Below are 27,875 nucleotides of genomic sequence, written 5' to 3' on the forward strand. Positions count from 1 at the left end.
AATTATATCAAGGATGCATGACTTACTACTGATGGGACACGTTAATGACACATACCTTACTACTAATGATATCAAGGATGCATGACTTACTACTGATGGGACACGTTAATGACACATACCTTACTACTGATGGGACACGTTAATGACACATACACGTTACTACTAATGATATCAAGGATGCATGACTTACTACTGATGGGACACGTTAATGACACATACGTTACTACTGATGGGACACGTTAATGACACATACGTTACTACTAATGGTATCAAGGATGCATGCCTTACTACTGATGGGACACGTTAATGACACATACGTTACTACTGATAGGACACGTTCATGACACATACGTTACTACTGATGGGACACGTTCATGACACATACGTTACTACTGATGATATCAAGGAAGCATGCCTTACTACTGATGGGAAACTTTATCGATGCATGCGTTACCAAAGGTGGGGATACATTACCGATCGCTACGTTATTACTAATGGGTCTAGATAAGCATTATATAATTTGCATGATAGAAAGACAGCTGCCTAATGTAAACTCCTGTCACTGTAATCTAATGTGTCTCTGGTATATCAAGGCGGGTCACTGTAATCTAATGTGTCTCTGGTATATCAAGCCATGTCACTGTGATCTAATGTGTCTCTGGTATATCAAGGCGGGTCACTGTACTCTAATGTGTCTCTGGTATATAAAGTCAAGTCACTGTACTCTAATGTGTCCCTGGCATATCAAGCCATGTCACTGTACTCTAATGTGTCTCTGGTATATCAAGCCAGGTCACTGTACTCTAATGTGTCTCTGGTATATCAAGTCAAGTCACTGTACTCTAATGTGTCTCTGGTATATCAAACCAGGTAACTGTACTCTAATGTGTCTCTGGTATATCAAGCCAGGTCACTGGACTCTAATGTGTCTCTGGTATATCAAGCCGGGTCACTGGACTCTAATGTATCTCTGGTAAATCAAGCCAGGTCACTGGGCTCTAATGTGTCTCCATTATATCAAGCCAAGATGTTTAACGTAAGTTTCAGGTATGTCCATGATCTGATATCGTTCAAAAGCCGATTCCATTCCACTGATTTACAATATATCCACAAGATAATAAGAGGGTTTTACTTTACGTTTCCATTGCCAATCTCTCTTTATGCTGCACAATATTCCAGCAGCTTCAACCCGCTATTTCAGCTTCAACTCCGTATTTCGACTTGTTCCACCTGTGGTCTTCGTGTGAACAATTACTTGCCTTTGCGTGTGTTTTGTCGACTTGTACCACACGTGCTCTTCAAGTGAACAATGACTTGCCTTTGCGTGTGTTTTGTCGACTTGTTCCACACGTGCTCTTCAAGTGAACAATGACTTGCCTTTGCGTGTGTTTTGTCGACTTGTACCACACGTGCTCTTCAAGTGAACAATGACTTGCCTTTGCGTGTGTTTTGTCGACTTGTTCCACACGTGCTCTTCAAGTGAACAATGACTTGCCTTTGCGTGTGTTTTATGGATGGGGTGGTGTGTGCCACTAATGACGATTATTATAATGCCACTATTGAACATTAATCATAAACACATGTTGAAGATCATGGAAATGGTTCGGTTGCTCTGATTGTACATTACTGGTTCCCGTGTAGTGACCACCAAGTGGTTGGGGAATGTTGCTTAGAAAAAGGGACACAAAAGCTTCCAATTAAATCTGGAGCTTTTTCTACTAATTTATATAATCAATAGAGAACGCCTTTAAACATTTTATTTCAAAAGGGTACGACAAACCACCACACATATCTCATTAAAGTTGTTAAAGGCATAAACAAATATCGTCATAAATAAATACAACAAGTAACCTCACTCCCTTTCACCAGGATGCGGTCTCTCAAAGTATGTACAAACAATGGGCCAGAACAAATTGAGCATATTAGTGGCGAATCTGCGGATATATTTACACAGTGTCTGTGACACAATGGCAACCTCCTCAAAAACAGATCTGGACTGTTCACAACTTCTGAAATGCCTCTCAAAGAAGATCTGAATCAGTCCATATCTTTAATACATATGGATAATCGTTCACGTACTACAATTAACAATACCCATAAAAATATATCAAAACAAAGAGGCGATTCCCACGTACCTATAATCAATTTGTTGGGCCTAGTCTAAGATATTGACAACAAAGGGAGATAACTCTCATTTGACCAATGTTACGAGCGTCATGTGAATCTCAGAACAATGGGTAAGACGCTTGTAGATATAATTCTCAGGACGCAAAGTCTTCCAACATTCTGATATATGCTTGGGACTGTTCTACAAAGGGATCTTAGGGCTTTCGTAAGTCTACGTTAAGGTATGTGAGTTACAATCACCTTAGACCTAAGACCGCTTTGTAGAACGGGTCCAAGGTAAAGAGCCCCAACCTTGTAAGATTTTGTTATGACACAATTGACTTTCAGTGCCAATATATCAATAATACTGACATTCAGACAACACATTCATGGTTGGACGTATTATACGTTACGATGGATAGAATACGATATAAAACATTTCGATCCATTTCGTCGCCTCAGATTGGACCAGATCTACCCTAGACTCCTTGCTGGATCTAGACTGCAAGGAAACAGAAAGTATACGCTTCCAGTGAGTCAGTATGGTTTAACGCCTCTTATAGCAATATTCCAGCAATATAGGCTTCACATATTATACCCTTGTGGGGAATCGAACCTGGGCCAACGCCTTAACCACTAGGCTACCCCACTACGCTTCGAAAACCGAGTTTCATCCCAAATATCATTCACATTATGAAAACGTTACTAGACTGAAAACATTCGTCAAAACGCTGCAAACCTTGGTCCAAAACACAATATGATACTCTTATCAAATAAAATGTATATCCCCATCCAAAAATCATTATTTATATTCTCATTAAACATGGGCGTATACCTTCTATTACCCGCCAGTGTAGATCGTCAGCCTGGTCTGGTTGAAGAATGATACAGTCGAGCTATTGCTTCAGTTCAGGCCAGACAATGTTGTTTGTTTCCTGTTTCAACCATTCTAAGTTAGTGTCAAGTGAGTGAGTGAGTTTTGTTTTACGCCGCACTCAGCAATATTCCAGCTATAGTTAGGGTCGAGGTAGGTTGATTGCTATTTTTGTCATTTTTCACTTTTTGCGTTAAAGGATTGGTTGACCAACAGTGACGACCAAAAGAACGTTACCACATGCGGTATTGATATACAGTTGGAATGGCTCGGGGTTCGATCGAGAAGAATACCGAACAAAAAATGCAACCATATACATAATGAATGAGGTTCGTAAACACCGAATCATTAAGAGAAGAAAAACCAGTAATAGTACTCAAGGCCTCCAAAGTTTTCTATATTGAATTCCTTTTCGAAAATTGATGTTATTTCTAACTATGTTGACAACTGCTGCCTTTGGTTCTCAAAGAACAGATGATTCTGACTGATGTTATGTATATATAGACTGGTTGCCATGACGACAATAGAGTACATTTCACACCAGGCATGTGATGCTGCGATGATGCGGGTACACAAAAACTAGAAATGTCATTCCATGCGTCATGAGAGTGAATATGAAACATTTTTATACAGATACATGATAAGGCAAACAGATGCATAAAATTAGAAATGTTAGTATGAAAGAGTTTTTTTTATCGTGAAAAATACTGATTGAAGGGAATCCGTGCATGGAGGGTCTTTCATGACGCCGATGGTGAGTTTTATGAGTTCTGCTGTTCCATCTCGCTCCCGTCACTAGAGTATTCCTGAAGAAGTAAATTAGTAATTTGTCTTTGAAAAAGGAAAGTTAAAATTTAAATATTTCTCGAATTCCGAATCAGACCATCGCCGTCTCACAAACCACACCTAAACATACTCAATGTGTAATATAACCGTGCCAGGGACCAGACAATCAATTGTAGCCATGTACATTGACAAGACTTACAGCTGATAGTTATTCATAATAAAGATGTATATGCTCTGCTGCTAACGCCACTGGTGGTAGGCGTGAAGCACACTGGGCACTGCATACACTCATACACACACGCGCACACACGCACCCCTACACACACAACAAACGCACACATGCTTGTTAATTGAAGCCTTCATTGTCATGTTTGAAAGACTATTTTTAACTGCAACTATTTATAAATTCATGCAGAGGCATTTCTCCCCTATTTTTCGCGATGCTTGACCACACCATGAATTCACTACATTAATAGATCCTCGACGCTAGAGGCTTGAACGTGCTCGTGCCCTGGCCATCGGTTGGTGCCAACCTTCATTCTCTACAAGCGTCACAAGAAAGGCCAATCAATGGTCACACGATGTCATGATTAGGTGACAACTAATCAACACTATACTGATTCATGCTGAGAGAAGCAGTGATTAGAGATGTCTGGAAACAAGTGAAGGATTAGTGATTAGATCAGAAACACCAGGAGCTACAAGGGCGTAAAGGATTAGAAGCGGAGAAGTCAAGTGAGCGCCACTGCACTGTGTCCAGTCCAAATCTGACACTGAAGAATGGTTCACCTTAAAATATAATTACACCATAAACAATTAATTCTTGGTTCTTTGGATTTTGTCGCCCATTTATTTTTGGAAGAATGGCAACACATTGTTTTGAAAGAAAAAAAATGTTTCTTCTTACCAGATGTCAAAGGCAGAAAAACAAACTGTAATGATTTTTCAAAACTTGGTTCTCTGCTTCTGAGAGTTAGTGGTAAATAATCTACTTTATATGAACACGCAATTCACGCAATTTCATATTCAGAAAGTTACTATTAACATTACTGTTTAACCAATAAAATGATGAAGTTACTCTGATGAACACATAATTTATTGTGAATTTATGGGGTCTTTCTTAAACGAAACTGGTATGTCTAGAATGCATCAACATTTAACGCAGATGACACCCCTTGCTGTGATGGGTGCGGATTTCCTTCTATGTGATGCTTAGGACATTTGGACTGGGGGTACAATGCAGCAGTGCTGACCAAGCAAGATAGAGGCAGATGTGAGAAGACCGTGGGCATAGGGGTATGGACAATGTTTCGTCTGTAGTTCTATATAAGTAGCAATTCAAGCCAGTTGTCTGAAGGTGACAAGAGTGCATTGTCAAATATTAAAACCAATTTAAACAGACGCATTCTAAGACTCCTTCAATGTTTTCATGACAAAACTGTTTCAATAATACCCCCTATGAAGATGGGTATTCATGTTACTACCGGTGCTTAACTTGATGTGATAATGTGGACGTTCCACGTCACATCTACAAACAGCACTGAAAGATATCTGACAATTATGTTTCTCAAGAATGATTTACAGTGAGCAAGAAAGGAGAGAAAACTTCCCTTGCAATACTTATTAGGTGGAAGGAAACAAAAAAAAAACCCAGCGCTTCTTTTTTATGTCAAAATGGGTAAACAAAACCGTACAAACAATTATATTCAACGTTTTGTTTTTTGTTTTAAGATGCGGGGGTAGTTTCAGCTTGTAATACTGGGCGCGGGTAGTTATACCCGTAAAATCTGGTTGCTGTCTTAACGTAAGCACCATCGTTAGGTTGTTTCTGATAGAGTATTGTTATTCGGGGTAGTTGTATAGGGTTTGGTTTAAACTTTTGTCTGTGCTGTCTGGGATAAGGGTTGTTGGTTGTCAGCCACCAGCTCTCGTCGTGCCTCTGTCTTTGGCTGAAATAGAAGGTGGTCAAACATTATTTCCAGATCTTCATCTGCGCCGCTTATTGTCTGGTGTTTACATGTAAAGAGCGATTGACAGGATGCATCAGGATTTCCCCCATTAATCAGAACTATGGTCGACAGTGACCAAGGGCTTGCAAATTGAGATCTATATATAGTCAGAGCATGTTTCTGTCAGGTCACAGATTGTTTATTGTTTTCACAAGTCAATACTGGCCGAGGTTTTCCTCTACATCACAATACTTTACAGCAATTATATTCATACACTTTATGATTCGCCCGGATTATAATCCTTGTGCTGTAAACCCCGCGCCCGCTTGTGGGTCACTCAAATTAGTTCTTTGTTCCATAGCGTCCGACGCAATCTTATAACACTAATTCTAGATAGGAACATTGACGAGGAACTAGTGGTACTACGTCTTAAATAAGCTTCATATGCTAATGAAAGAAGCACAGACCATCGGTCAAAGCGGTCACATCCGGTCACAATGTAAGCATATCTTTATATGCTCCTGCTGAAAATGACAGATCACCCGGTCATACCAGGTATGCCGACTGCGCATGTTCAGCTCGAATATCCGGACGATATGGCTGAGTAAATGGCCTAAGTTAACCACTGAAATTAGCATGACTAAAGAACGCAACTGACTTGCTTTTGTATTTGCGAACTGCGACAAGAACCTAAATGAGACTTCATTTTCCTTTCAAGAATCGAATATACTCAGATTAACATTAAAGGGGCACAACTCTGGCAATACAGTTGCACGAGTCTTATGCGCACCTTTCCAAATGAGCGAAGTGTGTCTGTGGGTGCGCGCGCGCGTGTGTGTGGGGATGCGTGCGTGCGTGCGCGCTGCTGGGACTAGTACTAACGCACTGAGATACCACAAGGCTAACACTGATACCCTAAGGGGTTATCTTTCAACAGCTTTTGGTATGGAGGAATCGAACCACCTCCATCCGCTCTCCGGGCAGACGCTTTACCCACTATACCCCCTCATATTGCATATACATCAACTGTCTGTAACAGTCAACTCACCAGCTCCACCTTCCTGTATATGACCACCTCCGCGATAGTAACGACAGCTCCCAGCAACACCCCAATCAGCAGCAGAATGAGTGCCCCTGAGAACGACCCCAGGTCCACGGTGTAGTAGGGTGGGAGGTTGAAGACGTCGTCTTGGGACGGGTTGATCATGAAGCCGTCACATTTACCAGCAAACCACTTCTCCTCGATCAAACGTAAGATCCCGTTCTCCCGGAGAAGAAGAATTGCTATATCCAGCTCCTTCGCGTGCTTCCAATTTTTACTATACGCAAATGAGTATGAACTAGTAGTTGTAAAATCTCCCACGAAAAACAAGTCGCAGGGTTCTTGTTTACTATAGTACTTCGCCATGGCTGATTCCATGATAAAGGCATAGTCTTTCCGCCATGACGTCCTAACTCGATTTATCCCGTCTGATATAGTTTTCTCTAGAACGTCGGGATTCTCCCGCACCATCTCGTGTATACGTATTAAATTTGGAACTTTGGCGTTCTCAAAATATTGGTATGTTGATCCGTGCTGGAGCATGCCGAACTCGATATCTGTTTGTTTCGTGAGGTCATCGAGGCTGCGAATTCTTGTGAATTCCCTGACGTCTTCTGGAGTCGGGCCCATCCTCAACATGTTGGTGAGACTGGCCGTGAACGTCAACACAAACATCATGATGTACACCCACCACGACATCACGACGATTCGCCCCCCTAAAGACCGTGGCGCCCGAACGTAACCTGTCAGAATACAAAATACATCCAGTTAAGGTATGACTCCCTGTTTTGCAACTTTAGTTACAGCAAGACTAGGTTCCATGTAGCAGCATGACGGATAAAGCGATCGCTTCCCTCACAGAAGTAGGCAGTATCCCCCAAATAGGTATTTTTATGACGCTGACTATGCGAGACATGGTATAAAACCATAAATCATGAACTCACTCACTAACTTAAGCACTATTGCGCAAGTGTGACGCAACTTTACCAAAAATTATCACAATATTGAGGCGAGATTACCATGGATACGCTTCATTGTACAGAAGACTTTATCCACTAGGCTACCCATGTGGCACTGTTGTGCAGTGTTCTTGCGAACAGTTATCTTAATATATCAGGAGATGATAACAACAATATGAATATTCATAACCATTATCATCATAATCATCATCAGAAGAAGAAGAAAGCGTTTGTCATTAACTACCTGTCTGAAAATCTGAAAGGCTTGTCAAGAAACTGATTATGGTACATGAAACTTCTAGCCTTAGTTTTTATTATTTAATCATACTAATACCTAACAGATTTGTTAGAATTACATACTTCTGTAATCAAATAGTGTGAATGGATTCGACGTGTCAACCTAAGGTGTCGATGATGATGATGATGATGATGAAGAGGAGGAGGAGGAGGAGGAGGATACCCACCTTGCCAGGCCCATGCGCTGAGAAGGAACCAGAACGAGTTGTAGCAGGTGAATGACTCCGCTTCCCGAACAGTAGCTTCGCCGTCCTTCGCCATCCGCCGCCATTCGTAGGGGTTGCAGTGACAGATGACGTAGACGATGGTGCTGACGGCGAGGTAGGCGAGGATGGACAGGAGCCATACACTCTGGTCAAGCGGCGTGAAGACACGTGACAAACGATCTCCCAAACTCGGTTGATAGGACGTTGGTTTTTTCATTACAATGACGGGACCAAAGTTTTGGATGGGGATTGAGAAGTCCACAGCTTCCGTCCTCGTGGACGTCACGGTCAGCGGGGCTGCTGCCATGTCAACTTCCTGGAAGAACAATCAAAGATCACAACTGCAGTAACTCCATTAACGTAATTCAGAATCATCAGCGTATGTTTCAGAAGAGTAAGTGAGTGAGTTTAGTTTTATGCCGCTTTTAGCAATATTCCAGCAATATCACGGCGGGGACACCAGAAATGGTCTTCACACATTTTACCCATGTGGGGAATCGATTTCAGATCTTCAGCGTGACGAGCGAACGCTTTAACCACTAGGCTATCCCATCGCCCCGTTTCAGAAGATATTATACAATGAAATAATACATCAGCACGTAAATCCAGTAATAACAACGAAAAGCAACAACATTTGTGAAGGAGTATGACTGCGCAAAACTGAAATTCATTGAAAATAAACTCCTAAACATGATTCAAACGCTTAAATACATCTCATTGTAAGCTTCTGTCATGTCTATATCCCGGGAATTATATTTAGGCAATCATGTAAAGTATAGATAACTCTCTTGTCACCCACATATATGTAATTTGACATTTTACTTTAATTTTGATGCTCAACTTTATTGCTTTTATTAGTCCACGGAGATATTTATACAAGCGAATAAACAATAAGTTTGATACGGGAATTTAGTTTTAGTTTTAATCTACTCACATAATTGACGACTTCACCGACGATGCCGTCCCACGTTCCATTCCGGAGAGTCCCAAATATCCCGTGACTGGGGACGTGCAGTGTGTAGTTGAATGGCACGAGCTTGCTCATCTCGTCCAGGACATCCTTCATGAACCCCTCATAGTTTTTGGGGTCGCTGGATCCGGCGACGCCGCTCACCCGCCGCAGGTACGGAGGCACCTGTAACATGTTTGTTTATTTGTTAGTTGTTTAACGCCGCACAAAGCAATATTCCAGCCACATGACGGCGGTCTGTAAATAATCGAGTCTGGACCAGACAATCCAGTTAGCAACATCATGAACACCGATCTACGCAATTTGGATTCGATGACATAAGTCAGTGAGCCGGACCACCCGATCCCGTTAGTCGTCTCTTACGACAAGCATGGGTTACTGAAGATCAATTCTAACCAGGATCTTCACGAGTGTGGGCGCACACCAGAAATGGGCTTCACACATTCTACCCATGTGGGAAATCGAACCCGGGTCTTCGCGAAATAGGCTTCCCCACCGCCCCGACATATGAATTGAAGAAATGAGTGAGTGAGTATGATTTTACGCTGCTTGTAGCAGTACTGCAGCAAAACCACGGCTGGGGACACCAGGCATTATTCATTTGTTATAATTAAACTTCTTTGCGTGGCATTTTAGAAGTTGGGAAGTACAATATAGAACAAACTTTATGGAAAACAACTTCTTTTTATTCGTGAGTGCGACGTTTCGATACAGATTCTTGTACCGTTGTCAAGCATAAGAAGTTGTAATCCACAACTAAACTTCTATCAGAATCACATCATGTATAACTGCCACTTACCATTATTTAAACATATATACTTTCATATTTTTGAGAATGTATCCTTCAGATCCGGTCTCACCAGTCTATCCATGTCTGGTTTCACGCCGCAAATATACTAGCAATATCAAGCAGGGATCACTTGTAATTTTTCACACAATTATACCCACGCGGGAAATCGGCTACTCGCCAGACCAGGTACATATGTAATTCAACCAAGAATTCAGCAATTTCATCTATTTCTAAAATAAACACTGTCATGTATGCAAAATGGAAGGCGTTGCATGTAGTTGGATCTGCTGCCTTTCATTCTATAACCATGTCAGCTTGAAACGGACTGTCTGACGTTTAGTACTACAAGATGCAGAATAGATAGGACTAAGCCGGTGTAACAACTTACCAGAAGAGACGAGATGTTTAGGCTCAAGCCCTGAAACGAAAACAACATACATTATACATGGGTATATCGGAGGTAAATATAACACGATAGCACTCGTATAAATAATATTCAATTTTGAAAGTGCTCTTTAGCTGTGAAAATCATCTGTGTGGACCGCTGAAAGTCAGTGATGACACCAGGTGTTTAAGAAAAAGGCAAGCATGTTACTCACACGTTATACATGTTTCCAGTGCATGGATATATACACTTCATAGTGCGTGGATATATGCACACGGAAAAAGAATCGAAACACCTATGATTTTTAACCCCATACATACATATATAGTCATATCATAATTATGTTTGCTTGTATGATTATTTGACCATTTGCGAGCACCGTTCATTGACTTTATATATGCAAATGCTATGTTTAGATCAAATACATGTATGTTCAAATATCAAGTTTCAGTAAACTGTTCTTACAGCTCGATAACTTGAAAAACAATTGATTTCGTTGTTGATAAGCTTATATGGGACCTCCTCAACTGACAACTGCTCTAAGATGGCATTGTATTGAGTATGCGGAATGCTGTCATGTCATTGAGGACTATTGCAAGAGATCTTGGTGTCATCCACTGACTGTTAGACGGTTGGCTAAAAAACATCATCACTCTAATGACGTTAAGGACCATCAAAGTCTCGGTCCGCTCATTCATTCATTACATGCGCTAAATGTAGTTAGACGTGTTGTTTTCCGTGGAGCACTGCTGATTAGTGCTGACCGCCTCCGTGGTGTAGTGGTTAGAGCGTCCGCCCGGAGAGCGGAAGGTCGCTGGTTCGATCCCCGACCGCGTCATACCAAAAGATGTTAAAATATGGTACTTGTTGGTCCCTGCCTGGCGCTCGGCATTAATGGGTACGACAAGGACTGGTCGACTCGGAGTCAGTATAAGGTGTCTGAGTGGGGTATTCATGCTTCACTGCGGCGTGGTATCTCAGTGGGCTAGCACTATAAAACCAGCTTAAGTCTGGGCTAGTACAAGCAGCCGCACAAACACATACACACGCATGCACGTCGTCATATGAGCGAAATATTCTCAAGCATGACGTTAAACCCAATTTCACCTCACATCACCTCACGATAAGTGCTGAGTCCATCTCTCCAACTGCTTGCCTCTGTCGTTTCAACCTCCAAAGAATGAGCAGGCCGAGAAATCCTTGAGCTGCTGGCCAAGACCATATTGTTTGTTGGTTAGGCTCAGAAAGAATCTGGGATCCCTCCAGAAGCAGTCAACGGGAGAAAAAGCTTTCAGCAGAGCTACCTGTATGAACTTGTTCATGTTAGCAACAATGTTGCCTTGTACAAGAACAAGGGTGATAGAAGCGTTTGAAACAACTATCTCTGGATCTCTTTGCTGATCATCGCAGGTAGACTAAGGGAAGAACGTTGTTGCTTGTGTGATCCTGACGACAGAAAACTGCCGAGAGGGTAATCCCGACCGACATGATGTTCTCAAAAGCAGAAGAGCAACAGCAGAGGCAGCCAATCCCTATCACCTTGTGTGCCCTGACTGCCTCCTCATATTGGTCCAACCGATCCACGTTGAAGTAAAGGATGTGTACAGTTTGGCAGGACATCATCTGAGGCTTTCGACGTCTGGAATGGAGCAAAGCAGGGTTGTGTACCTGCCCGTGCATGCCCAGTTCCTAGAGCCTCTTTTCACACTCACGCCTCTAAAGCCTAGTCTGTCTCACAGTCACTGAACCACATTATTTTCCCTATTGCCAAGCCCTCTCTGCAGTGCCAAAGCCCTAAATAAAGCAAGTCTAGATTTCCTCAGGTTCTGAATCTCTGGCCTCCCTGGGGCTCCTTTTCATTTTAAATGGGCTTGTATGTTACTATCAAAACTATATATATTCAGAGACTAAGCATTAGTCTATCTAAAACCCTACACCGTCAATCTCCACAGGAAGCTATTTTATCTGGCTCGCTGAAGGCAAAAAGAACCCTCATCAGAGACATGCCTTTTCTAGACGACTCGACCCGGCTGTGGTAACCCACTCAACGATGACAAGACAAGGCACGATATACGCCGCTGCTAAAGGGCACCTTCCAATACGTCTACAAGCAGTACTTGAGGTTAGCCGAGAGTGAAAGAAATTTGCCCAAGAAATAATAGCACGAGTGTTCAAAATACACAGTTCATTTTTCTAAATTGACCAATGGTGCAAACAAGCCCGAGCTCCAAAATCATTAATAACAAACATCTCTCCCAACCCAAAACACCTCCCATCGAAAAGAAAGGTAAACACAGCATCATAAACACCAAACCACCAATGGTAGCTCCCTAAGGGACCTTGAAAAAAGATCAGTTAATAATCAGGCAATACTTTATTCAATCCCATGAATTCTCCCATAAAATAAATAGGGAACCATGTCATGTTTCTGCAATTTCAATCCTCAGTTTCGGGGAAATGTGACGATATATTGATATCTGCAATTCAATACTGCAAAGCACTGGTCACCAGTTATACAAGCGTGTTTAGGTCAGACTGTGTCGCGGAACGGGATTTGCTGTATTGATCAGCTCACATAACACCTGGCTTAACTTACACGAGTGTATACCGTTAACATCACATAATGCCGCATGTCTGTTGTGGGCTGGAGGTAATCACTCAAGTTACCAAGCGATCTAAACCTAGATCTCTCAGAGACGGAAGTTAAATCTGTGCTTATTCAATGTACAAAATGATTTTCAAGAATAATGATACAATCAAGCAGATAATACTGTACGGCAGAAGGGGCAAGGCGCCTTTTTCAAGAAACGATCCGAGGGCCAAGACTGTTTTGGTACATCGATTGCTTTCAGGCGATCTTAACCTAAAATCTTCAGAGATAGAAGTTAAATCTTTGCTCATTCCATGTTAAAAACTGATTTTCAAGAATAATGACACAATCAAGCAGATGATACTGTGCGGTTGAAGGGAATAGGCGCCGTTTCAAAAAACGATCCCGGGGCAAGATGAATTTGGCGCATCCATTGCTTTCTGAAAAAAGCGTCGTTAAGTGATGCAGTGACTGACTTATGATCCAGGGCTATCGTCAGTACTCGAAATAGCTATAATATTGCAGGTGAGCATCTATTACCTATCCCGTGCCCATTTGGTACATTTCCAAATTCCACATAATAGAGAACACACACATTTACGTGCCAAACATATTAGAATCTAGTTTTTACAGCCGTATTCGTCAAGCATTATTTTATTGGACGGTGGCTAACGTTCTTCACACGGCATTTTTTCCCACAGATCTTACAGTTTTTCCCACAGATCTTACAGTTTTTCCCACAGTTCTTACAGTTCAGTCTCATTTGTTTTTCAGTAACTCAAATAGCGTTGAATTGTGCAAAATATATTAAAGAAGATATCGGCAAAAGAATAGTGTGATTGAATTGGTTACGAACTAATTCATAAAGTAATACAAAATTAATCATGTTCGCAACTTGAATGTAATTTCTTTTCTTTATCAGATTTGTGTTGTGAAATGCTGCGGTATTAAACCACAGAGGGAGAGGCACTATGAAAAGAATGACTATTGAGGTATTGTGAAAAGAGGAATTTATTGAAGCATTGTGAAAATAAGGATTTACTGCGGGATTGCTAAAAACAGAGACCATATACTAGCGCAAGCGCAGCCCCTCAAGAGAACCAGATTGAGGGTGGCAGGCCGCAAACAGCATTGATTACATACAAGCACGTGTGATGACAGACCTGGAATCATACATCATCAGCATTTTGGTCCGTCTAGTCACACAATTCGAGGGACCTTCTTAACAATTTGGTGATAATTTATCAAAAACCTACCATACGAAAATCGGTCTACATTTACATATACGATACGTACAGAAGCAGCCAACTGATTTAGTATTAGGAAATAGTCCAGTCCGCTCTGTGAACAGGATTTATGGACATGGTAAACTGGTAATAACTGTGTACTGGAAATGCGTTGATGGCAGTTGTTAGTCACCATAATATTTTGAAAACCAACTAATTGTATATTTATGTTCCTTCGCTGCATGTTTATGCATGTGCTTCAACAGACTACTTGTACCGGCAGATAAGTGCCAGTGCCGTTTTACCTCTTCCACATGCGTGCCCAGATAAATAGTGGTATGGAAAATAGTATTTCAATGAGCTCAATGAGCTCCTTATTTTTGACGGACGGACTAAAGTGTAGCACACGTACCACAGGTGCTAGTGTGTGTCTTCGTGCCAGGAATATTTGGTGAGACAGGTCAGAATGTCTAGTTCAAACACACGTGTGTTGTTTGTTTGTATCGGATAAAGTAATACAGTATGTGTGTGTAACACTGAAATCAAGACTGGTTGGGCCAAGAGAGAGAGAGAGTATCCTTTCTGGAAGTGAAATTAAAGAAATGCACCTCACATATCATAAGATCCTCGTTGCCCCAGAGCCATACTGTAGATCCGTCGATTCACTAAGGGCCCAACAGATAATACAAGTTCACGAGTAGAGAGAGAGAGAGAGGTCCTAGGAGGAGAGAGAGAGATTTTGAAATGTAACCTAAATCAAGCAACTTCGCTCGGTTTCAGTGAGTCTAAAAAAGGGCTTCACACCTCTGACTCAACTTAAAATACAAGATATATTTCCGTACCGAAACCTTGATTTAATTAGGTTTGTTTTTACACCGCTTTGGATAAAGAAAAATGTTCTTTACGTCGTTAACTCATTCACAGGCAAAAACCGAAATAGCAGCGTAGAAACTGCAAAACAGTTTGATCCCTTCCACACCTTGAAACAAAATGTATGAATCAGTGATAAAAACAGCACTTGGCACTTCCTGAGCTGACATCTGGAGGGAACATAAGGGGTTAAAGACATGCTTGGCGTACATCACCTACAAACTGTTCAACCTTACAGCGAAGGTCAAGACAAGCGCACCTGGCAGGCACAAGAACGGCGGGTTTGAGATTTGCTTCATCGCGCGGCACGAACCTGGTGTAAAACTGACAGCGATATTTGTGAAAACTTTAAGTATAATGTAAGGATGTCTGACTGATAAGGAACTTCACACATGGGACTGATGATGGCATCTTGAAGAAAGCGTTAGATACATTCCCCAGACTGTATATGGTACAGGGTTGGCAAAGCGAGGAGTTGTCATCTCGAGGGTTGTAGTAGTATAATTTCGACCCAAAGCCAAGCAGATTAAAGTGAAATGAGTGAGTGAGAATGGTTTTACGCCGTTTTTAAGCAATATCAAGGCGGGGGACACCAGAAATGGGCTTCACACATTGTACCAATGTGTTGAATCGAACACCGGTCTTGGGCGTGACGAGCGAACGCTTTAACCACTAGGTTACCCCGCCGCCCCTAAAGAGAAATGATCGTAAAATGGGTATTCAGGCATCGCATGAATAAGAGTTCCCCTGATCATAGGTTTGCGTCCACGATTTGCGTCAATTATGTTTTTGGGCCGTTCAGAATCAGACAGGTTTTCGTCATTACATTCATTACTTTTTCACCCAAAAGCTGGCAGGCTGTAACGTACTGTAATGCTGTAAGGTGTAAACAGCGTTGTAACCCCAGCCTACCCGCATGGTGCCTCTTGATACCTATGGTAAATATGACTATAAAGTATGTGGAGATTTAGTTCGCCGGGCTTCGATGCAGCCTGTTCTGTTTTCCAGTGCCAGTATTGCACCATGAGGGCGCTCTAGACAGATGGCATTATTGGTTTGACGGTTAACCACCTCAGCGCCAGCCAGTCTAGGAAGAAATCGAATCCTTGTGGACCCGAGGATGCAATCTAAGTGAACATTAATCCGTTGATCATTTTTTACAATGGTCTTGTGTGAAGTCTGACTTTATAAGAGGACAACACGTCAATCAAACTGTTTTGAAATCCCCCCATGCACCTCGCACGTGGTATCATCACACATTGTACAGCCGGGCTCATACTTCCTGCCAGAGAATGCTACCAGGTGATGGGGATTATGAGAACGAGGCAGGCCGCTTCAACAGGAAGTGCACCACAAAGAGGGCCCGTCTATATTCTCTCGTTTACAAACCTGTTTGTGTGAATTGTAGGTGCCTTGGTATTTAATATCCTAAGACCAGGTCCAGTCTATGGGTGACTGTTAGTTTATCTTGTACACCTAAAGCAATCTGTTTCGACTGATGATCGAGCCTGATTACTACCTGGCACTGACGTCTAACATTTACCATATCTCTAATTAAACAGAGGCCTGGGCGGGACAGCGGTGTAGCCAGGAGAGATTAGTCAAATTCCAGATTCATTCTGATCATGATTTTTGTTTGTCAGCACTTATCAAAGGGGAAAGGTGTATCTTTGTCACATTTCACCACCATTAGATGAGTTTAACGCCCCTCTGAACAGTTCATGTTGGAGGAACGTTCGAAGTGGTTCGTGGAAGACGTTTATGACAAAGCCAGCGACAGCGGTTTGGACCTTTTCTGGGCTAATCCATGATAATGTGTTTCCATTACGGCTGAGGTTCGGAACTCGGCGTAGCCATATGTGTACCTTCTACCAACATGAAGCTGCTATACAGTAATAAACATAAGTCTGTTCAAACAGGATATTACATTGAACACGTTCATTCCAAATTACTGAACAACAGACTGTCTGCTTGTTATATATGTGATCTGTCTGGTAACTGCTCCAGCCTTGATAAAGCTTTCCCAGCTAGACTATTGGCAAAGAATTCCATTCTATCGACAAACCACCTTTTAAGATCCTCTCCAAGACCGCGCAACAAGATAGGCCTGCTTAACCCATCACGATTCCAAGCCTCAGACATAAAAACACTGCAGATTGAAACAAACCCCACACGTGTGCTGCTACAAAGCATGTTCTTTTTATACTGTATAATTAGCAAGTTCAAAGTTTCTACCTGTAATTTATAGCTTGAACATTGATGCCCCATTGCATGTAGATCCTTTGAACCCTCTAATTATACAGCATAAACAGAACATGCTTTATAGTAGCGTGTTCTTTCCGTACTTCCGTCAGGTGCATCTAGAACAATAATTGACTGTTTCATCTTAAGGATTTTCTGATTCTTGAGTCAAGTGAACGGTCAGCTTTAACCTTCGACTAGCAGTTCCTGACGTTGTTAAGGGAGAAAACTCTACACAGCGTCTTCGACAGTTGAGCTATCTCTACCCAACATGAAGCATTCATTCAAACTTTAACACCGGCATACCCATACATCACACAGCGTAGAAACCAAACTGCAATTATCCATTTAATGTGCAGCCAAAGAGTTGCATTATATAACAAAAACGAGACATAATTACATCAAGGTGCCGGCGTTGCTAACCTCTGAAGACATCCCTAGTACCTTAATTACCCGTGATTCACTGATATCGTCACGTTACTGTTAGCTTTGAGTGTTTCATGTGAAAGATATGTATACAAAAATAACGTTTACAGGAACGCCGACGATTTATTCAGTTCATGTTCAGATCTTCGCCCGGATCGCCCGACGAGCTCCGCCATCATAATGAAGAAGTGCTCTCGCTGGTTTATCTAGGAGCTCCGGCACACACACAATACACAAACAGTTTATCTCTAACGGACATAACGGCCTCTGTCTAGCCTCTGACTGTCTGTACAGATGTATTTTGAGTTTTCACTTTTCGATCAATTTAGAACCAGTCGGTTGTCATTGCCCGCGTGGCGGACTGCCAAATATGAGTTCACTCTATGCCTGCGGGATTGCTTTCACGGAGATATGTTCTGATTGAGTTGTTTGAAACCTTCCGTGAAATCCGACTTAATATATAATCGATTGTGCTTTCAGCGAGGCTACAAAGTGACAATTGCTCTACAACTGTATTAAACGCCCTCATGCTGCGCAACAATTAAACCGCTTTACCGTAAAACTTCGGGTTCTTGTACTCGCTTTAAAATCCCCCCTGACATTATTTAACTGACCATTAAATTAGTAATCTACCTCATTCAAATATGCTCTATCTGTGAAGGGAATACATTTCGCCCGACGGCTTTTCGGGCCTGGACCTTTGTCGTTTTCCTTTGTTGAGGATTGACGTGTAATGGATTATTTACGGTATTTCCAACTATGTTGGTTCTTTCATTGATCTGGAACAGACCTTCAATTTCTGGTCCTGTCAACCTGATTGTATGGCGGTCTGAACGAAAACTGAGACTCGCGTGCCGTGGAATTCCTCCATCGTACTGCGATTTGGACACTCTGCTCGCCAGAGAATTACACATTTTGGGTTTCAGTTTGAAAACTGCCTCATGTCATTTTCTCATTGGGAAACCTGATGCCAACCATTGTTATTACATCTTAGCAATTTTACCACGAACGTAATTCTCAACTATCGAGGGAGTCAACTTTACCTAATGCAACACTGTAACACCATATTAGTAGTGGAAGCGAAGAATATTTTCCACAAGTTGTGCCCATATGTGAAACAGAAAGCGGGCCACAATGTGTTGGTGGAAGCCTGAAACCGCTTTCTATGGCTACCCGTATTATTCTTAAAATGTTTATATCTATCTTTGTCATGGAAGTTCTGCAATCCACTAAAAATGGTGAATGAAACAATTTTATCTTTAAAATCAGACACATAGTCTCAAGTCCACGCCATCACTGTCGGGACCTCGAGTGAGTGAGTGAGTTTTACGCCGCACTCAGCAATATTCCAACTATATTCGGGCGGTCTGTAAATAATCCAGTCAGGACCAGACAATCCAGTGATCAACAGCATGAGCATCGATCTACGCAATTGGGAACCGATGACATGTGTCAACCAAGTCAGCGAGCCTGACCACCCGATCCCGTTAGTCGCCTCTTACGACAAGCATGCATGGGTTACTGAAGATCAATTCTAACCCGGATCTTCACGGGTCCTGGTCTAATAGAAGACTAGAAAGCAGAAGTACTGTCGTTCTGTCCCCTAATCCCGCTCAACCAAAAGACGGTACTTGTTGTTTCCCTTCCTCGCGCGTGGCATTATGGGAATACAACGATGAAGGCGTTGAATCAGTATTATGTGAAAATGACTGTTCTCAAACATAGTTCTATACAGAAATCTTCGAGCATTCAGAAGTTCTCAAGTTGCAACTGCAGACCTGAAAAATGGATGAGTATAGGCTGCTAGAGTAGAGTATGGAAATGGACTAGGGTGGCGGTTTTACATGTGCACATTTGAGCGTCTCTAAGAGACACAGAACTTATCTATGCGTTGATAATTCCAACTGAAAGAGTTGAGAATCACATACATGGTCATCAGATGGAAGACAAAATATTGCAACGGTGTCTGGAATCTGTTGCAACCACCGTTGGGTTCCTGGTCATTAAGTTCTGCTTACTCTATGAGGTCAAATCTCAGGCCTGCCCATTACTGTCAATCGTGACGGGCATTAGCCAGACCTAGAGATAGGCAGAGGGAATAACAACATAGTCTGGCGTGTCATGGCCAATCTATCAACATATGGAAATAAAACAACATCACTACATTGTGTGCAGACTGAGCCTCAGTCTCTGAAAATATTTCGTCACGATAGAAACAAGTTCTCCTTGTACACTGAAATTGAACCTTCGTTAACCTGTATAAACTCAAGACTTGTTTCATTCATGATGATACCATTGCAGTAAGGTCTGGGGTGAAGGAAAATGGTTCTGGGGTGAAGGGACTACATAGTGTGTACGACCGCTCGATCCGGGCATTCATTGGCTCAAAACACATATATGGTTTGATTAACTGGTAAGTTGTCCACAGGCAAAGGTAACTAAACAGAAGTTGTAAAACATGAACGACCTGGGTTCGGCGGCTCACAGATTTTGAACTTGTATGTATTATCTATGCACTTGTTACTGCTAAAGTTTTACCTGATTTGTTTTAACTACTGACAGTGACCTTCACACGCAGCCTTCCCGTCGTTAACAGAAATTAACTGAAAAAGGAATCATAAACGTCTTAATGAAATATTTGTTATGGGTAGTCCTAGGTTGCAGTTGTCACGGGTGGAAACTGTCCAAGGAGGAAATTGTCCGGGTGGAAACTGTCCAAGGAGGGAATTGTCCGGGTGGAAACTGTCAAAGGAGGAAATTGTCCGGGTGGAAATTGTCCAAGGAGGAAACTGTCCGGGTGAATAGTCTCCCCAATGCCTTCCAAGGAAGGAATTGTCCCGGTGAAAACTGTCCAAGGTGGGAATTGTCCGGGTGGAAACTGTCCAAGGAGGGAATTGTCCGGGTGGAAATTGTCGAAGGAGGAAATTGTCCGGGTGAATAGTTGCTCATATTCTTAGTCATTGGTTTACCTGGGCCCTTATTCTAGAAACGTTCGTAGACCTAAGAATTCTTAACTTTGATCGTAGCCAATGTGTTAAGAATGGGCTTAAGAAGTTCGTAGGACTTAAGAAGTTTCGAGAATAGCTAGCCTGGATCATCATCCACAAAACGTTCGCAGCGCTATGACATTGGTAGAGTTACGACAGGTCGTTAAGTTACGAACGCTTTGGGGATCGGGACCCTGGTCCAGATCCGACTATTAACTGGCTTGATACTTGACAAACCTAAATATCTGCTCAAACATGCCAGCTTATATACTTCTTTGTGCTGTTATTTCAGAGCAAGACAAAATACGAATCGCATGACAGCTGTTGGCGCTGACGTAACGTTAGTGCTTGCTTCGGTGCTGGTGTAAATAATTCCAGGGTTGTTTTTTTGGTCAGGTTACGCCCGTAGCTATGGAATCCAGGCTATATATATAATGGCAGCTTGGAGTAAACGTCGGTGTTGTATAGCGAGGAACATAAAGCTCCTTGTATAAATCTCTGAATGCAATTAGTTCTGTCATTGGGCTCTCATACATACGTATATGTGAAATAGCTCTATCGTAAAGTGCATGCAAAAAGAACCATTGCTGCCATTAGGGTCCGCTTTTAAGTGTGCGTGCGTGCGTGCGTGCGTGCGTGCGTGCGTCTGTAACGGTGGGGGCGGGGGGGTATTATTGTGCATACAGACAACTATACATACATGAATTAATGAGTATTGTTTTACGCCGCGTTTAGCAATATTCCAGCAATATCACGGGAGGAGTCAACAGATATGGGCTTCACACATTGTAGCCATGTGGGGATTCAAACTGGGGTCGTCAGCGTGACGAACGAACGCTTTAACCACTAAGCCAACCATCGCTCGTATACAGCATGACAAATGGGTCTGTTGTCGAAAGATCACACACCAGAAGGAAGCGAGAGAAAATCCCTGTACCTCATGTTTGACAGCTTCTGAGGATTGGAGGTGTTTTACAACATATACACAAGGCGCAGTGTTTTCCAGGTCATGGTTGACCGATTGGTCTGACACACCGTGTCACTTTAGGTCGATGTCCGGTTGTGGGTTCGAATCCTAGATTTATACCGATTGGGATGACTGATTTATCAGCACCATGCCTGTAGATATAACCAACAGATAACCAAAACGACCTGATTCCTATTAATATCCTATCAGAAGTAACAATGGATGGCTGAAATATGTATCGAGATAACAGATGTCTCTCATCACTGAAAAATGTTTTAATCGGAAAACTCTACCTCCTCCCTAACATCCGACACTTGAAGATTCAGGTTAGAATTGGTCTTCAGCAACCCATGCTTGTCCTAAACGGCGACTAACGGGATCGGGTGGTCAGGCTCGCTGACTTGGTTGACACATGTCATCGGTTCCCATTTGCGTGGAACGATGCTCGTGCTGTTTATCACTGGATTGTTTGGTCCGGACTCGATTATTTACAGACCGCTGTTATATAGCTGGAATATTGCTGAGTGTCGCGTTAAACAACAACCAACCAACCCTAAAACCTGGAGACAAAAGTGCATTAGGTTGATGAGATATACCAAAGCCCACGGAGAGATCGTAAGTATTACAGAAATATTCCAGCCAAGACGTGTCGTTGTGGAAGTAACGCGACAAGATCCACTTCTATGAATGTGTCTGGTGTACAGCATAAAGCAGGTTTCTTGTCAGTATATCATCTCAACTTACGTGCAACGGCTCCTCTCATCCCGACAAAGCGTAGGCAGAATTGTCGTGGGATTAATTCGACATGGCTCTTCTTCCCGAAGTGGCGTCAAACAAATCTAATCTTTCATCTGCAAAGTGACTGCTCGTCTGTATCACCTGCTCATTCCTGTTGAACACATCTCTCAATTTCCGCTGACTCCGATGAAGTGTGGTCTGAGGCCGTTGCAGTGTTCAAGCAAGGCACAAACGCCTTGTCTCTGAATATATACAATTTTGAGTGTAACAAATAAACCCATTTAAATTTAAAAGGAGCCCCAGTGAACCTGGAGAAATCAAGACTTCATTTAGGGCTTTATCATGGCAGGGAGGGCTAGGCTGTAGGGAAAATAGTATGATTCAGGGACTGGGATGGTTCAGGGACTATACCAGGTGGTAAAACAGGCCCAGCATATGTTAAGAAAAAAGATGGTTGTGGGTTTCAGGTGTTTTCCGCCTTGAAGAGCCTATCATCACCCGATTCCAATTAGAGTAGAGTCGAGTTCTACAAAAAGCGAATCTTGTTTCCTCGAGAAGAATCGACGTAGAGACATATGGCAGTATTCACATGCACTTCGATATAGAGGGAGTTTTATGACTGTAGTACTGCCGGCTCCATGAATTAACTTGGATAGAGAGGCGGTTATGTGACTATAGTGTTGCCGGGGCCATGGGTTAACTGTAATAGAGAGAGGGTTTGGTGACTACATTGCTGCCGGGGCCTTGGGTTAACTGTAATAGAGAGAGGGTTTGGTGACTATAGATGGGTTAACTGCAATGAGTGGGTTTGGTGACTATATTGCTGCCGGGGCCATGGGTTAACTGCAATAGAGAGATGGGTTTGGTGACTATATTGCTGCCGGGGCCATGGGTTAACTGCAATAGAGAGAGGGTTTGGTGACTATATTGCTGCCGGGGCCATGGGTTAACTGCAATAGAGAGAGGGTTTGGTGACTATATTGCTGCCGGGGCCATGGGTTAACTGCAATAGAGAGAGGGTTTGGTGACTATATTGCTGCCGGGGCCATGGGTTAACTGCAATAGAGAGAGGGTTTGGTGACTATATTGCTGCTGGGGCCATGGGTTAACTTCGATAGAGGGGGGTTTGGTGACTATTAATTGCTGCCGGGGCCATGGCCATGGGTTAGTGAATTGCTGCCGGGGCCTGGGTCAATCGATAGAGGCGGGGTTTGGTGACAAATTGCTGCCGGGGCCATGGAATACCTTCTACAGAGGCGGGGTTTTGTGACTATATTGCTGCTGGGGCCATGGATCAACTTCGACAGAAGCTGGGTTTGGTGACATATTGCTGCTGGGGCCATGGATCAACTTCGACAGAGGCGGGGTTTGGTGACTATATTGCTGCCGGGGCCATGGGTTAACTTCTTCGAGAGAGGCGGGGGGACTATATAGCTGCCGGGGTCATGGATCAACTTCGAGAGAGGGTTTTGTGACTATATTGCTGCTGGGGCCATGGATCAACTTCGACAGAAGCGGGGTTTGGTGACATATTGCTGCCGGGGCCATGGATCAACTTCGACAGAGGCGGGGTTTTGTGACTATATTGCTGCCATGGGTTAACTTCGAGAGGCGCCATGGACTAACTTCGACAGAGGCCGGGTTTTGTGACTATATTGCTGCCGGGGCCATGGGTTAACTTCGAGAGAGAGCGTTTTGTGACTATATTGCTGCTGGGGCCATGGATCAACTTCGATAGAGGGAGCGTTTTGTGACTATATTGCTAACAGGGGCCTTTGGTTAACTTCGGTGACTACAATGTGGATTTATTTAAATGTGATCAACACGAAGACAACGAGACGCCTATATTGTTCCAATTATGAAAGAGAGGACTCAACACTCAGGATTAGTGTTGAAAGACACCACACAGCAAATTTCTCATAGCCTTACTTTACAGCACTCAAACAAAGTTGTATATTCCGTGACATCGGCGAGAGGGCAACCGAGACATAAAGTCGGACGCCGATCGATCGGGATCTCAGTGGCAACGATAGAATGAGGCGAAAGCCTCGCACATTCTGATGCCAACTTCTGTGCTTATGTGAGCGGAAACCCATCCCGTCAAGCAGCTCATACCTCATAATGCCACGGGCTTCTGCATGCATGAAATGCATACCAAGGACAGTTGTTACTCCATCAGTAATGCATTCCCTTACAGATTAAGCCGCTGGTAAGCATTATGGATGCTTGTGGAGACGACCTGAGAGGTCATTCTAGCCCAGTATATCGAATTCTGGCTGGTATTATGCCCCCATCCTCTCAGTATTTTCAATGTGGAAGAGATTATCATTACCAATTCCAAGTGACCATTGTCGCTTCCTTTGAACTGTTGTAAATGACGTCTTTTATGGAAGGAATTAAGGAGAACTTTGAGACTACCGACGTCCCCGCTATTGAACATGATTTGAATACAGATAGGACCTCCAGCATTAGTTAAGACCTAGGCGAATCGTTCTTTACAAACATTCACGAGCAAGAGCGTGGTGATGATAAAATAGGAAGAACCCAGGATTCGAACCTAGAATTAGCGGATTTACCACGCCCGACAAAATGGGCGCTAATTTGCAAAAGTGCAGTGCCTCTGACCATCAACGAAGTATCACCTTGACTCGATATTAAAGAGATCAGTAAGGAGAATCAGGGCTATGGTAGTCAGTCATTAAGCCTACTGTGACATACGGTATAAAATATATATGAAGTATGTTTTCACTACTCTCCAAATGACACTTCGAATTCATTTTTGTCTACCACAGTTTCGAGGAATAAATGAGATTCAAAGGACCACAATATTCTCATCCTGCACCATCAAGATAGTCTGTTTCCCTGACCCCAGAGAATAAACAAAAAGAGGAATCCAACGCGAATCCAGAATCAGTTTTCAAGGCTAGATTGCCTCAGCTCTGACAGATTCTAAGCTGGTATTAGAAAAGGTATATGAGTCTTATATAAGATCGCTACATATGTTAGATTAAATGTAAGTCGCCATGAAGTCAGTATAACCAGCAGTTAATGGGGTTTTGTCCTTTTGATGTTGCCTCATTTGGAGGCGAGTAGACTCGAGCGTGCACATCTAGCTATCTTGCTTTGTTTTGTTCAATCACCATTTTGTTTAAAGAAGAGAAACAAGGTTTATGGAAAGACAACTTCTGTATTGCACTAGATTCGACGTTTCGTTACTTGATAACGCTGTTATCGTCCACACCCAAACGTCGTATCTAGTGCAATACAGATGTTGTCAATCCATGATACTTGCTCCTCTTCGTCATAACAGCTTCTAAATACCACTTAAAGAAACCAATTTTGTTTCCCTGATTTTATTATTCATATCAGATTAGCAGTTAGTTATGACCATTTTTCATAGAGATAAAGTATCAGTTTCACATACATGTATATCACTAATTAAAACGTCCAGACATTGAATGGTTCCTGGTCGCCTTTTCAAGGACAAAGACCACATTATAAAAACGGTTCTAACAAGTTTTAAGAACATCTTTAGATAACAAATATGGCAATGATGCAGAGGAATCCCAATATATCGGAATAATTGGTGGCACGGGGTGCGCAAGATGATGGTAGTTGATTGTGGTAACGACGAATGGAATGTTCACAAACAGGCTAAATAATCCTCCAGCAGCACGACCAGCCCTGAACATCTGAGGGTGACTGTGTTAAAGGAGATTCTTCAAGAACGTCTAATTACCTCCTTCGGATCAGGCGTATGTCACTACTATGTTTCAACTGTTAATGTGATACATTAACGGTGGAAAAGTCTTTGGATGGCATTTAGAAGTGATACATATAACGATGAAAATTTATGGGTGTAAACTTCTGTAATCTAAGGGAACGGCGTTTCGGAAAATAATCTTTCTTTTTACTGGTGCTTGTATACCTGACATCCAAAAACATTCACCCTCTACAGTGGAAGGTCAAAGTGTCTGTATATGCCTGTTCTGGAAGGTGAATGTCTACTGTATATGCCTACTGTGGAATCAGTGTCTGTATATGCCCCTCTGGAAGGTCACAGTGTCTGTATATGCCTACTGTTGAAGGTCACAGTGTCGTATATGCCTACTCTGGAAGGTCACAGTGTCTGTGTATGCCTACTTTGGAAGGTCACAGTGTCGTATATGCCTACTCTGGAAGGTCACAGTGTCTGTATATGCCTACTGTGGAAGGTCACAGTGTCTGTATATGCCTACTCTGGAAGGTCACAGTGTCTGTGTATGCCTACTCTGTCACAGTGTCTATGCCCACTCTGGAAGGTCACAGTGCCTGTATATGCCTACTCTGGGAGGTCACAGTGTCTGTGTCTGCCTACTCTGGAAGGTCACAGTTTCTGCATATGCCCACTCTGGAAGGTGACCGTGTCTGTATATGCTCACTGTAAGGTCAGAGGTCAAGGTCACAGTGTCTGTATGCCTACTCTGGAAGGTCACAGTGTCTGTGCATGCCCACTCTGGAAGGTGACAGTGTCTGTGCATGCCTACTCTGGAAGGTCACAGTGTCTGTGTATGTTTACTCTGGAAGGTCACAGTGTCTGTGTATGCCTACTCTGGAAGGTTACAGTGTCTGTGCATGCCTACTCTGGAAGGTTACAGTGTCTGTGCATGCCTACTCTGGAAGGTCACAGTGTCTGTGTATGTTTACTCTGGAAGGTTACAGTGTCTGTGCATGCCTACTCTGGAAGGTCACAGTGTCTGTGTATGCCTACTCTGGAAGGTCACAGTGTCTGTGTATGCCTACTCTGGAAGGTTACAGTGTCTGTGCATGCCTACTCTGGAAGGTTACAGTGTCTGTGCATGCCTACTCTGGTAGGTCACAGAGTCTGTGTATGTTTACTCTGGAAGGTCACAGTGTCTGCGTATTCCCACTCTGGAAGGTCATGGTGTCTGTATATGCCCACTCTAGTAGGTCACCGTGTCTGTATATGCCCACCCTGGTAGGTCACATAGTATGTGTATGTTTACTCTGGAAGGTCACAGTGTCTGTGTATGTTTACTCTAGAAGGTCACAGTGTCTCTATATGTTTACTCTGGAAGGTCACAGTGTCTCTATATGTTTACTCTGGAAGGTCACATAGTCTGTGTATGTTTACTCTGGAAGGTCACAGTGTCTCTATATGTTTACTCTGGAAGGTCACAGTGTCTCTATATGTTTACTCTGGAAGGTCACAGTGTCTCTATATGTTTACTCTGGAAGGTCACAGTGTCTATATGTTTACTCTGGAAAGTCACAGTGTCTCTATATGTTTACTCTGGAAAGACACAGTGTGTCTATATGTTTACTCTGGAAAGTCACAGTGTCTCTATATGTTTACTCTGGAAAGTCACAGTGTCTCTATATGTTTACTCTGGAAAGTCACAGTGTCTCTATATGTTTACTCTGGAAAGTCACAGTGTCTCTATATGCCCCTTGGAGGTCATAATG

The 27,875-nt window shown here is 42.7% G+C and overlaps 1 protein-coding gene across 2 annotated transcripts in view; it reads right to left on the bottom strand.

Moving 5' to 3' along the window:
* Nucleotides 1-1,742: 1,742 nt before the first annotated feature.
* Nucleotides 1,743-27,875, bottom strand: part of LOC124261588 (glutamate receptor 3-like) — a 30,101-nt gene continuing 3,968 nt past the window's right edge. Inside the window, exons 2-6 of one of the 2 annotated variants that reach the window (XM_046695916.1) lie at nt 10,368-10,397; nt 9,154-9,354; nt 8,181-8,535; nt 6,764-7,500; nt 1,743-3,786 (exon numbers count right to left, since the gene is read on the bottom strand). In XM_046695916.1, coding sequence (XP_046551872.1) covers nt 3,742-3,786; nt 6,764-7,500; nt 8,181-8,535; nt 9,154-9,354; nt 10,368-10,397 — 1,368 coding nt within the window. In that variant the 3' untranslated portion in view covers nt 1,743-3,741. Of the gene's footprint in view, nt 5,716-6,763; nt 7,501-8,180; nt 8,536-9,153; nt 9,355-10,367; nt 10,398-27,875 lie in introns of both variants that reach the window. The other variant, XM_046695915.1, reaches the window with a different exon arrangement.

This window comes from Haliotis rubra, unplaced genomic scaffold (assembly GCF_003918875.1).
Source record: "Haliotis rubra isolate DU_JTF1 unplaced genomic scaffold, ASM391887v1 Scf80, whole genome shotgun sequence".
NCBI lineage: Eukaryota > Metazoa > Mollusca > Gastropoda > Lepetellida > Haliotidae > Haliotis > Haliotis rubra.